The sequence below is a fragment of the Neovison vison genome, chromosome 1 (assembly GCF_020171115.1).
Source record: "Neovison vison isolate M4711 chromosome 1, ASM_NN_V1, whole genome shotgun sequence".
Lineage (NCBI taxonomy): Eukaryota > Metazoa > Chordata > Mammalia > Carnivora > Mustelidae > Neogale > Neogale vison.
Window position 1 is genome coordinate 30,635,897 of NC_058091.1, and position 13,753 is coordinate 30,649,649.

At 33.8% G+C, this 13,753-nt stretch overlaps 1 protein-coding gene across 1 annotated transcript in view; it reads left to right on the plus strand.

Annotated features, from left to right (window-relative positions):
• The window catches only part of ASCC3 (activating signal cointegrator 1 complex subunit 3), a 343,681-nt gene that overhangs the window by 261,058 nt on the left and 68,870 nt on the right, over positions 1-13,753 (plus strand). The window contains exons 35-36 of the mRNA XM_044245000.1: positions 7,838-7,949; positions 8,145-8,279. Coding sequence (XP_044100935.1) covers positions 7,838-7,949; positions 8,145-8,279 — 247 coding nt within the window. The remainder of the gene's footprint in view (positions 1-7,837; positions 7,950-8,144; positions 8,280-13,753) is intronic.

Here is a 13,753-nt window from a genome sequence, read left to right on the forward strand (position 1 = left end):
TCACTCATGTGGAATTTAAGAAATGAAACAAATGAACATGGGGGGAAAAGGAGAAAAGAGGGGAAAATTATGAAATGGACTCTTAACCGTAGAGAATAAACTGAAGATTACTGAAGGAGAGGTGGGCAGTGAGAGTGGGGGGCAAGGTCTAAATGGGTGAAGGGTATTAAGGAGGGCACTTGTTTTAATGATCACTAGATGTCGTATATAAATGATCACTTACTGAATTCTGTATCTGAAACTAATATTACATTGTATGTTAACTAACTGGAATTCAAATAAAAACTTGAAGGAAAAAAAGGATGTTAGGTTAGAAGGTTATGAGTGCTTTGAAAAAAAGAATATGGTACTGAAGACTAGGAGGCCAAGTAGGCAGAGAGGGAGGATTATAGTATTAAATACGGAGACAGAGTGGGCCTAATTAAAGGTACTAAAGAGGGAAATGGGAAGATATTGGTCAAAAGGTACAAATTTCCAGTTATAAGATAAATGTTGCAATCTACAGCATGGTGACTATAGTTAATAATACTGTATGTTTTTTCTTTAAGTGCTGACTTTTGAATAAAGGCTTGAAAGGGATGAGAAGTTTGACCACATGATATCTAGGGAAAACATTTCAGACCAAGAGAACAGGAGAGGTTCTAAAGCATGCATGTCTTGTGTTTGCAAGGTTTAGAAAAGAGAAGTTAAAGCTGATGAGAAAAAAAAAAAAAGTTGTAACTGATGCAGAATGAATGAGGGGTAAACAGTAGCAGGAGATGAGATGAGGGACTTGGGGGATTGGTGGTTGTACCAGTCATGTGAGACTTGAGAGACCACTGGGAAGACTTTGATTTTCATTATCCATGATATAAGAACCATTATGGAGTTTTGAGCAGAGGACTGACAGGATCTATTCGTTTCATAAGTCTGGTCAATTATAATCATAAATGTTAAAAATAATTTAAGCTAAACTGTTGAAAGACAAATTCTCAGATTCAATTATTTTAAATCCAGGTAAAAATGATTTGTAAGAAACATCAAATCGAAGTGATATTAAAAAGTTGAAAGTTAAGGATTGAAAAGAAGATATGAAGGACAATAACAAAGAGAAAGCAACAGTTGCAGAATTAAAATCAGAGAAAATTAAATTCAAGGCAAAGAACACACTTTTTAAAAAGGACAAAGAATGGTTCATATTGATAGCAAGCACAATCACTAAATAAGTATAGTAGTTCACAAATTTTTAGGTAACTAAAAACATAGCATCAAAATACAGAAAGCAAAAACTGATAGAAATTCAAGATGTTAACCAAATTACAGTCATGTGGAGAGACTTGAACACATCTCTTTTGGAAATCAGCATTCCAAAGAGAGATTAAAAAGTACTTCGTAAAACAGGATTTGAGTATCTTTTGAAATCTTTGAAAATGTGTATGTATCTTTGAAAATGTGTATGTATCTTTATAATTCTCCTCCTACAAAGAATAAGTCTTCTTTTAAACACTCATCAAAATTTATTTATAAAAATGTAACATGCAGCAGACCACACAGAACAACTCAGTTTATTTCAAAACATGGTGATCAATAGGCTACATTCCCAGAGTATAATGCAGTAATACCAGAAATAAACAAAAAAAGGATGGCAAAGGCGGTCTACCTACTTGGGATTTAACTATTCTTATTCTAGTGGAAGGTGAAAATTTATTTTAAAGGTATAAACTAGAGCTATAAGAAAGTAAAAGTAATACATAACAAAGTCAATGAATTTCAAACACAGCACAATTCCAAGGAGTATTCATATATTTAGACCATCTACAAGATAGCATGAATGCTTGAAAACAAAATAAGCATTCATCTCTAGGAACTAGATGAACATTAGCAAAACACAAATATGAGAAGGGAATTTATAAAGGTAAAAAGTGAAATTAATAACATGAGAAACAAAAACATACATTATCATTATTTATAATTTATTAAACTTGAGTGATTGACTCAAGAGCCTAACTCATTTAGTATCATTATGATCCCCATTTTATAATGAAGGGACTGAAGCACAGGGAGATTGAGCAACTTGCCCATCAGCACATAGCTCCTGAGTAGCAGAGGCAGCACTGGAATGCTTCAGGCTCTCTAGCTCCAGGGGCCACAGTCTCCATCCCAGGCTCATTATCAGGTCCAGAACCCAAATAGCCCCAGTCCTGCTCCACTTCTTCTAGTGCTATGCTGGAAAATGTGTTCTTTATGGAAACCATACCATACAGACTTTGTTCATGTGATGCAAAAAAAAAAAAAAAATTCAGTTTTAATATCTATACCTTTACCTCTGGACAAAAATGAGAACATGTGCCTAAATCAATTTTAATGATTTATTTATTTTACTTAAAACTTCTGTTATAGTGAAGCTCTACAATTTTCTTTCTGATTGGACCATGATTTTATCTTTTTCTGTGTTAAAAATCACCTGTTCCATAATCCAGAAGCAAAGAAAGGGACAAGAGTTCAGGAAATTGGTAAATTTTTCCTACTTATTTTTAGATCTATTAGAAGTTTCAAGGAAGCTAAAATCATTGTCTCAAATGACGGGTAGTTTTAATTTATATATTTAATTTTATTTATTAAGTTTATTATAAAATTATTTTTTTTTTGATGTCTGCTTTTAATTTATCTCTAACACTCCATATTATTCAGTGTCACAAATTGAGGTGTGACTTTTGGGTGGGTGGGACAGGCTTATATACATAGCATGTGTGTGTCACAACGAGAAATTGAGGTTTATTTAAAATAGAAAAGATAGACCACTTTCAAAATACACCTAGATAGTAAATATGACCAAATTCTCCAGCCCTCTTTATTTAATCATACTACTACTATAAAGTACCCCCAGGACACCACTGCCAAAAGTAGAACTTACGTTGACAAAGATTCTGCCACTGTGCCTGGATTGTTCTCTGTGTGTCTGCTTATAGTCTCCTGCATGTGTGATATGTATATATATGCAAATATATGCACATGCATATAAAGATATTTATTTATATGTATAAATATATATGTAGACACACTTTACATTAGTGTGTTCAAATGTACATAAACACATGTACTGGTGCATCATGAAATATAATATATTCCAAATTGAGTTCTGGATTCAATTTGTATGTTCAATTTTACTCTCTGTTTTCCCCTGAGAAAGCTTTTAAACATTTCTGGGACAAAAAATGTTGTGGTAGTTTCAGCTGTCCCTGCAACCACTTTCATTATTTGTGTCATTATTACTGCTGCATAATCTGAACATAAAAAAACATGGGGCTGTAACGAATGACTTCCCAGTACTGACAGTTATAGCTGCAGCATTTCAAGACTGATGAAAAATTTCCCAGCAAGATCTCTGGCCAGGTTTACAATAACGAAACAGGAAATGGCTGCCACTACTCACATTAAATCCAGACTGTTTGGTGTAACTTTATCTATGTTTTCGATTACAATAAAATCTCTTTCATACCCAACCAGCAAAATTTCATCCTTATTAACGTTGCCAAAAGATAACTTGAGGTTTCATGTGTGGTTTTCCTGTTTGTCCTTTGATAAGATCTTTTAAAAATAATTTTTTTAAGTTGTTTTACCTTTTGGATTGTTTGAATTTAATGAACTTTGTAAATTTTTACGAGAGGGAGAGGTTTGTTATGACTTTTTCCCAATGGACTGCTAATAGAAGTTAGCTTGTCTAGCCCATGTGCTAGATGCTGTCAGTATCAAACTGCCTTTGACTTTCACACCTCCCAGGGGACTAGTAATTGTTGTGTTCAAACAGCCTGTAATTGTGATCCCGCTGGCTTTCTCAGTACGCTTCTGGCTATTAGAATCATTAAACAACTCAGCACCTGTTAACAGCATTGTAAATATTCAACCCTGCTTGTGTGCAGGTTGAGTCCAATATAGAGAAATCTTACAGAGCTCAGCCTCATAAATTAGGGCTTCTGACAAGTCAATTATTGTGAAACTGGGTTTCTCTGTGAAATAAATGAAATAGCATGCTGACAAAAAGGTAGGCTATCTGTTTATGGCAGAGAGAAGATAATGACTTGATGATCCAATGCAGTGAGCATGAAACTACATTGTATCCTTTGTCTGTAATTAAACAGTTGTGTAATATTTCTGTTTTAATAACCAGTAAATTGTAAATTTTGTACTGTGGAGAGTGCAACATGAAAACAAACCTTTTTACTTAGCTGCTGCTTGCTTTTTCAAGTTAGTAAAGTGATTATTGAAATTAATGATATGTAATGTTTTAAGCTAAATGCTTATAATTATTTAGGCCAGAAATTACCCAGTGACTGAAAAGTTCATGCAGTAGAAGCAAAGGCCATATAATGTTAATGAAGATCATGTAAATATAAACTCCATTGTTTATTCACAGAAAACTGTCAGAATATATTATCTCTCAAAATTTGATGTGACCTAGACAGTAATTCCATTTACATTTAGTTTATTTTAGTGCTCGCTTCGGCAGCACATATACATTTAGTTTATTTTACAGTGTCTTAGAAATTATATAACTAATTAAGACATAGAAAATCTAACTTTTATAAGAACTTGGAAATGTAAGTAAACATGGGTCAAATATTAGCAAAGAATAGTAGTATAAATCAGTGAAGTTACACCACAACCAAAATTATGCATTTTAGTGTTTGTGTAGGGTGTAGTGTATAGAAGACAAGTCTTTTAATGACCGAGGTTTTCCTATTCTTGAATGTAGTATTCTACCTAGCATTTTCTATTTTTATAAGTTATCACTTTCTAAAAATAAATAAAAGTTATCATTTACATATGCCAGGATACCTGAAGTGAAAAATTTTAGGATTTTTTTTAAGATTCTGGATTACCCCCAGATTCCATAAAGATAAAAGTATTGATACTGAGTTAATTGAATGTCAATCCAATTACTTAAATTAAATTTTTGCATTTCTTCTCTTAGGCAAGTCAAGTATGAGAGTGTCAGTGAGCACATTAGAAAAGAACAACCTTATTAAGAGGAAATACCTGGAAATTTTTTAAGTTATTTTGAAAAAAACTGTGTTAGTTTTTAGCAAGTTAGAGTATGTGTAATGTAGTCATCAAATAATTTGTTGTAATCTCAGAGACATAACTTTAATTGCTTTTTTTTCATTTTTGCAGCTTATTTTAAATGTTTAAGAAATGTTTATCCTGACTGTGCTTTATCTGAATAAAAGCTACAAATTAATCTTAAAAACTTCCCAGTAAACTTAGATAACATTAGAAAGGGTATTAGCCCATCAGAATATTCCTGGTAAATATTTTAAAAATTCACAATTTTTGAAGGGGAGTTTTTATCATAGATGGTTTTAAATGTTACTTGTAAGTATACTAAATTTGTTAAAGTAAAGAATGGTAAAATTGTCATTCAGTTATATTTAGAGGGTAAAGGCTTATGGGTAATCAGTAGCAGCAACCATGAGACCTTTTTCTTTTCAAATGGCCTTGTAAATTTTTAGGCAAAAATGGTATTTTAACTTTTTGTTTTTCATGGTAAATTATTTTCCAAAATGTTTTCCTTCTGTAATTTTAATTGCATAAAGAATTATTTGATTCTTGCTCCAGAAATTCTACTTACTCAGTTCCTGAGCACATTTTCAGGGGTTTATTTTTTTCAATTTAGGAATAATTTTATCAACTGCATATTAATCCAGACAGCTGAAAATAGTGTTGGAAAATTTATAGATTCAGCAAGCCAAAAGAATGTGAAATATAAACACTTGTGTTGTAGAACGTTTGGCTGATAAATTCCATTTGTTGGGAAAAAATGAAAGACAACAAGTATCACTATTAATTTGGAATGGCTTTAGAGATTGCTTATGGGGTGTTGAATGTCCAGAATTTTTAGTTTCACCTTTGATAGCAGAATACATTATTCTAACTAATACTTATTTTACTCATTTTTCAGGATAAAGGAAATATTTTCTAATGGTTTCTAATGCTGGTTTTTATACTTTATCTGCCTGGTTAGATGAAAGTTTGTACATTTTGCTTAAATTAACACCAGCACTGGTTTCAGTACTTATTTATCTGTTCATTGATAAATACTGCTTTATTTTGGTCCATGACAAGAATTTTTCCAGGAAAGGCAATAATTGCTCTGCAGATAAAAATGAAAAGTATTTCTCTTTTGTGAAAATTAAAATCATCAGCATGTAATTATGATTTACAGTTACTTTCCCAAGTAAATAGTCTGTTATTAATCCTTACTGAGTGGAGGCTCTCATATTGGTATACCTAACCATTTGTGCAAACATCTCTTTCTATTGAAAGTATATTGTATCTCTTTCTTTCTTTCTTTTTTTTAATTTATTTGAGAGGAAAGAGAGAGCGATCACAAGTAGGCAGAAAGGCAGGCGGGGGGGGGGGAGCAGGCTCCCTGCTGAGCAGAGAGCCCGATGCAGGGCTCCATCCCAGGACCCTGAGATCATGACCTGAGCTGAAGGCAGAGGCTTAACCCACTGAGCCACCCAGGTGCCCCTATTGTATCTCTTTCTATTGAAAGCATATTATGTCATCATTTAAGTCCTATTTTGTGTATTTTTATTTTTTTAAGATTTTATTTATTTATTTGACAGAGAGAGAGATCACAAATAAGCAGAGAGGCAGCAGAGAGAGGCAGGGGGAAGCCGACTCCCCACCGAGCAGAGAGCCTGATGCAGGACTCGATCCCAGGACCTTGAGATCATGACCTAAGCCGAAGGCAGAGGCCTAACCCTTCAGCATTCTAGTGCCCCATCCTATTTTGTGTATTTTAAAATAAATTTTTGTAGTATACTGACCCCAAATTTTTCCCTTTGAAGAAAGAAGAAAAAAAAAAAGTCACCATACTTGGCCTGTTGTGGTGTCCTTTAGGCTTCTCCCATTGAGATTGTTAGCACTTGCTTCCCAGACCAGGACTATCTCCTTTCTAGTCCTGTGCAGAAGTACAACCCTTGTGCTGGGGTTTCAGGGACGAATCTGTTCTGAGGTCGCTTTACATTCATGTTGCTTGATTTGGATAGAAATAGGGCATATACTTCTCTATGCTGACCAAGGTACAGGATTCACCACCAGGAATTAGAGAGCTGCCATGACATGGAATTAGGAATTCTGTCACCCTTCGAATCAGTTCCCAGACACAGATTCCTAGCAATCTTAGATATTTGCCAAGACATTTTTGGACTTAGGGGGAGGATCATTTAGGTGAATTGCATGTCCTTCAGCCTTCACTCAGAAAATATACAGAGTTGAACATGTGTGTTTTTTGTATATAGAAGCTTAGTTCAAATGCTTTATTGTTAGTGTGATGATGTCCCTTCCAATATTTAGGGTGACATATACTCATTAAGCATTTGGAGAACAATAAATGACTAAATGTCCTAAAAGAATTCATATGCTACCCAAGTCAATAGTTCTTTGAGTTTTATTGAAGTTACTGAGGATGGGTTTTTGTATATAGAAGAGAATTTTATATAATATATAATATGCTTCTATTTCTAAATCTAGTGTGCAAGTTTAGTTTGCTGTAGAGGTATTAAGTGAAATCATGCCAGTTTTAACACTGGAAAGTTAGTATCCTTTTAATGTGATGCTGAATTTTATCACATATTTTAATGTGTTATCATTGTTCATTGGTGTCCACAAATCTTAGTATGGGAATTTTGATCTGTACAGTGAAACTGACAGTTGACAGTTGTTTTACTTCTTTGATTTCCCGTAAGTGTAATTGTTCTTTGAAATCCTGAAAAAAATAGAATGATAAATTGAAATGCTAATTTTAGTAGAAACAATCTTGAAACAAATAATGACCTTCCTTATTTTCTAGTTACTACAATTTGAGTGATGTGAGCCATGATTCTGTGAACAAATTTCTGTCCAGTCTGGTTGAGAAGTCTCTGGTTGAATTGGAACATTCCTACTGTATTGAAATTGGAGAGGTATGACTCAGTCCTATACATTCCAAGTGAAAAGATTGTCCAGCTTTTTAACAATAGGGCTTTTGTTCTAATGATAACTGAAAATTTGAACAAAATTGTTGCAATAGCAACCTGCAGTAAGAACTATTTATTTTATGAATGCATGTGCTCCTATTGTACTTTTTATTTGTCATTTTATCTTTCTTTTTGAAATAGGATAATCGGAGCATTGAACCTCTGACATATGGCCGAATTGCCTCTTACTACTATTTGAAGCACCAAACAGTTAAAATGTTCAAAGAGCGTTTGAAACCTGAATGCGGTACCGAAGAATTGCTTTCAATTTTGAGTGTGAGTTTCATGATATTATTGCATTGCTTTTTAATATAAAGAGATTATATCCTATATATTTCATACCTTCTCTTTTAATTTGGGTCTTATATTGCTGCCAGCCAGTGCGTCTAGAAATTTGGCAGAAACTATTTATAAAGTCTTTTCCCCTGCCAAAGAAGATCACTACAGAGGAACATATTTGGACCAAGTTTCCCACATAATTTATTATCTAAACTTGGGTACTTCTAAGAATGGGATGGATCACTATTAATATTTAAGTTAGGATAATAGGTATAAACTGGGCTATCTTCAGCAGCCAGGTGATCACCCTATCCTTCAATATAATAACTTCTGTGAATTATAATTGAAAGCTTTCTTACTGCTTCTTTTGAGTCATTCTTGAATCTATGATGTGTGTCCATAGGGACACACAATTAAGATCTCTTAGATTTACTTATTGGCAAAAAAGCTGTTCAACTCCCACCCTTTTCCCCTTCGAAAATTTGTATCTTTACAACCATATTTATTACAGGGTAGAAACAAGAACAATTTAAATTTAATTACTACAAAACCTTGTTAGCACATTAGTCAATACATGTGTTATAAAGGAATACTACATGTTATCTTATTCCTCAGGCTCATTGGTATTATTTTAAAGAGTTAAGAACCATTGGACTTACAATGTCTTTAAGGTCCTTCTCTTACACATTCATTGATTTTGAGATAGTTCACTTACTTACTAGCTTTTTTCTTACTTCCTTTGCTTATCATTCTCAATGACTTCAATATCCCATTCACAGTTTCCAATTTTTCGTGTTTTTCCTTTGAGAAGTGGTTTGTAGATGTTGTATGCAACGTAAGGCCAAGTTACATTCTAGTGAGTCAGAAAATAATTTGTTAATGAATTGATGGATGGATCCTATTGTAGTCGTCAGTTCTGTTATTTGCTTTAAAGAAGAGTAGAGAATTAAAGTATATGATGCTGCTGTCAAAAACTTTTTTATAAAATTAAAAATTCATTTCTGAAATAACAAGTATAAAAAAATAAGGATTTTTAGTTCCCTAAGAATGAAGTTTTTATTATTTCTTAGTTGGAGAGTCAGAAAAATAGGATTTATCTGGGCGGGAGATAGTAAAATCATAGTTAATTAATTTGGGCAAATATTTTAAACTAGATTTAAGAATATAATTTTCCTTTCATATTTACCTACCTTGATATATTTGTCTAATCTAATATTTAAAAATATATGCCTACCTTGGGAACACACATAATAAAATCTAACATCTTTGAGTATTTTTCATGTGCTAAGCACTATTCTAGGAACTTTACATCAATAAACTCATTTAATTCTAACAATAACCACTCATTTTATATTGATAACATCCCATTATTATTCCCCTTTTACAGGTTAACTAACCTAAGGTTGTATATTAAGTCAATACTTAATGGCTGCAGTCTAGCAGCCCAAGTATGGGTGGGGTTTTTTGGTTGTTTTTTATTGTGTTATGTTAGTCACCCTGCAGTACGTCATTAGTTTTTGTTGTAGTGTTCCATGATTCATTGTTTGCGTATAACACCCAGTGCTCCATGCAATCGGTGCCCTCCTTAATACCCATCACCAGGCTCACCCATCCCCCACGCCCTTTTCCTTCTAAAACCCTCAGTTTGCTTCCTAGAGTCCATGGGTTCTTAACCACTGTCCTGTGCTGCCTCTCATGTCACGCACACACACACACACACTGAAGTGGAAGATACTGAGGAAAGAGGTACATGTTAAGACTAGATGCTGGATGCACATTTTGGATACTAACCCAAGATCGTATTTGCAGATATCTTCCATTCCATGGGTTGCCTTTTAGTTTTGTTGATTGTTTCCTTTGCTGTGCAGAAGACTTTTATCTTGTCAAAGTCCCAGTAATTCTTGCTTTTGTTTCCTTTGGCTCTGGAGATGTATCTACTAAGGAGTTGCATAGTCTAGTGTGTCAGTGTGTCAGAGAGGTTGCTGCCTATGTTCTCCTCTAGAATTTTGATGGTTCCCTAAATCACATTTAGGTCTTTCATCCATTTTTAATTTATTTTTGTATGTGGTGTAAAAGAAAAAAAAATGGTCCAGTTTCATTCTTCACCATGTTGCTATCCAGTTTTCCCAACAGCATTTGTTGAAGAGACCATCTTTTTTCCATTGAATATTTTTCCATTTAATATTTTTTCCTGATTTGTCTAAAATCTAAAATAGAGTTTTGGGTCCATGTCTAGGTTTTCTGTTCTGTTCCACTGATCTGTGTGTCTGTTTTGTGCCAGTACGATACTGTCTTGATGATTACAGCTTTGTAATAGAGCTTGAAGTCCAGAATTGTGATGCCTCCAGCTTTGCTCTTTTTTTTCAAGATTGCTTTGGCTATTTGGGGTCTTGTGTGGTTCCACACATTTTAGGACTTTGTTTTAGCTCTGTGAAAAATGCTAGTGCTATTTTGGTAGGAATTGCATTAAATATGCATATTGCTTTGGGTAGTATAGACTTTTTAGCAATATTTGTCCTTCTAGTCCATGGGGGGAAAAAAAGACTGGATGCACATTGTTTGTAAAGGTTTGTGAAAACCATATGCCTATTACACTCCGTATCCCTCTACGCCCCCCCTAAAAAAGACCCAAAAATATATCCAGTATCAAAAGAATTAGGCTGTTATCCTCTTCAGTCTTCTCTGAGAAGGCATTGGTCAGAACAAGAGGTCTGCCTGTTTCCTTTCAGCAGCCTGCTCCTTTCCACCATTATACCATAAAACCAGTTACACTGATCTCATGGTTTATTTTTATTAAAATAAAGTCAGTTCTTGTGATTAAAAAAAATCATCTGCAAATACATGTAAGATAAACTCAACAGTGTATTTATATGGATATGATTTGGGGTACCCGTAATAATTTTCACAGCAACAATGATGTCATCTCTTCATCCTATGTGTTTAGTGTAGGAAACTCACTCTGTGCTCCCTAGCATCTAAGTCTGTAGTATCTCAGTGACACTGGTTTTTGAATGAGGATATTGGGGCTTTAGAACTGTGGGACACAGGGGCGCCTGGGTGGCTCAGTGGGTTAAGCCTCTGCCTTCAGCTCAGGTCATGATCTCAGGGTCCTGGGATCGAGCCCCGCATCAGGTTCTCTGCTCAGCAGGGAATCTGCTCCCTCCTCTCTCTCTGCCTACTTGAGATCTCTCTGTCAAATAAATAAATAAAATCTTAAAAAAAAAAAAAAAAAGAACTGTGGGACACATATTGACAAGAAGATCTGCAGGTACCACTGTTTTATTAATTTCTTGTGTAGAAATTACTTTCCATTCACTAGAGAACATATGTGTATAAGTAACAAAGAAATATTCAATAGTAAAACAAGATTGGATTTGAAGTAATTACAGTGCAATTTCTAGAATTCATTCTGTTGCTGAAAAGTATTGTTTTTTAATGTTCGCTGTTACCACCCTAAATATTCCTAATTGATTCACATAGCCTTATTATCTTTACTCTCACCTCCAAAAATGGGCATTAATCTCCTTGTGGTTTTGAAACAAGGAGAAAAAAGCAGCCAGACAGGAGCTATGGAGAACAGGATGATAAACACAACAAGGCAAAGAAAACCAAAAGGAGTGTCGTTAGTTTCAAAGGCCTATTTTCATTATTATTGTTTTGTTATTATGATGCTTAATAATGTCACATTATAGTTTTGAAAAATTCAGTATTAGAACCCATTCACTGCCAGCATCTCCTTTTATAAAGATAGTCATTGATGTTTCTAAAGTCATCTTTGAACTTTTTATTAATATATATTTTTTAATGAATTTTTAGTATTCCTGAGATCACAACTGAAAAGATTCCATTCTCTTGAGTATTACTTTGGACTTACTCTAATATTTCCATCAGTTTAGTTTTGGCAGTGAATGAAGTTTTCTCATTTTATCTTAGGTTACATATTTAACTTTTTTTCTTTCCTTTGGTATTAGTGATGGTATAGAAAGTGTGTTCATTATGATTTTCTTTGATGTTCTCAGTGTTGCAATGTGATTGATTATACCTGGCATAGAGGAAAATATCTAGAAGGTAACCAATTATAAAAGGAAAAAAGAATATTAAGACACTGATTTCATTTTTACCATAACCAACCATAGAAGAAAAAAGATTAAGACATTGATTCGCTTTCACCAGACATTTAAAAATACATAAATATGTTATTTCTCTTCATTTAACATCAAACATAGTTTCAAGTGATAATCTCTTGATTTTATATATTCATAACTGATAACTAACAACTGTTTTTAGATCTTTCTCCCTTTACAAAAGATATGTATTTAAAATCTCATAGTTAGCTCTAGAGTTGTTTTTCCTTTACTTAAATGAATTAGAATTCCTATTGTTTATTTTGTCATTTTGCATATCACTGTCAACTTTTCTGAATTTCTTTTTAAGTAAGGGTGCAGTTTTAGTGCCTTTATAGTATTTACCAGAAAGTTTATTTTCTTTCAAAAATAAAAGAGAAAGCATTTATTTAATCAGGTCATTTCATGACATGCTTCCTTATACAGTGTTTTTTGGCACTATAGACTACCCTCTTCCAGTGTTCATAGAAGGTTGTCAGGTTTGAGTTAAAAAAAAATAATAATACACTGGGGCGCCTGGGTGGCTCAGTGGGTTAAAGCTTCTGCCTTCGGCTCAGGTCATGATCCCAGGGTCCTGGGATCGAGCCCCGCATCGGGCTCTCTGCTCCGCAGGGAGCCTACTTCCTCCCCCTCTCTCTCTGCCTGCCTCTCTGCCTGCTTGTGATCTCTGTCTGTCAAATAAATAAATAAAATCTTTTTTAAAAAAATACATTAAGGTCATATATACCGTCTTCTGAATTCTGTTCTTTTTCTTCTATCAGTAGAATGATTGGGGTCAGACTGTTATTTTGAAGAATGGTGTTATATTGATAGTAATCATCCTTTTGACCCAAAGGATGGACAAACAGGAAATTTCTGAGTTTAAAGTTGAAAACTAAACTATTCCCAATAAGGAGCTAAGCTAAGTGAAATTGTCTTAAGAAATAAATATCTTTAAAAAAGAAAAAGAAATATCTTATGCATAAAATGAAGTATGCATAATGTATATATTTTATCCTTAATACATTACACTCTACATTGGTCTATATTAAATTCTATCAGTCATATTTCTACCCACAGACCATATACTAATTCTTAAAAAATATTTATTTTGTACCTATGATGTGTGAGGCTCTTTGTAGGGGCAGGAGATAGAATAGTGAACATTACTGACAAACATGCAAGAGAGAGTGGGTGTGTAAGCATACACACACACACACACACGCCAAATATATAGATTCAGAAAGGGCTAGAATAAATTTATTAATGATAAAACTACTGAAGAACTAAAAGACAAGGAGAAACTGTCAGATTTGGTGGGATAGATGGTGATCATTCCTTTACAGACCGGTGGGGATCAGGATTAGA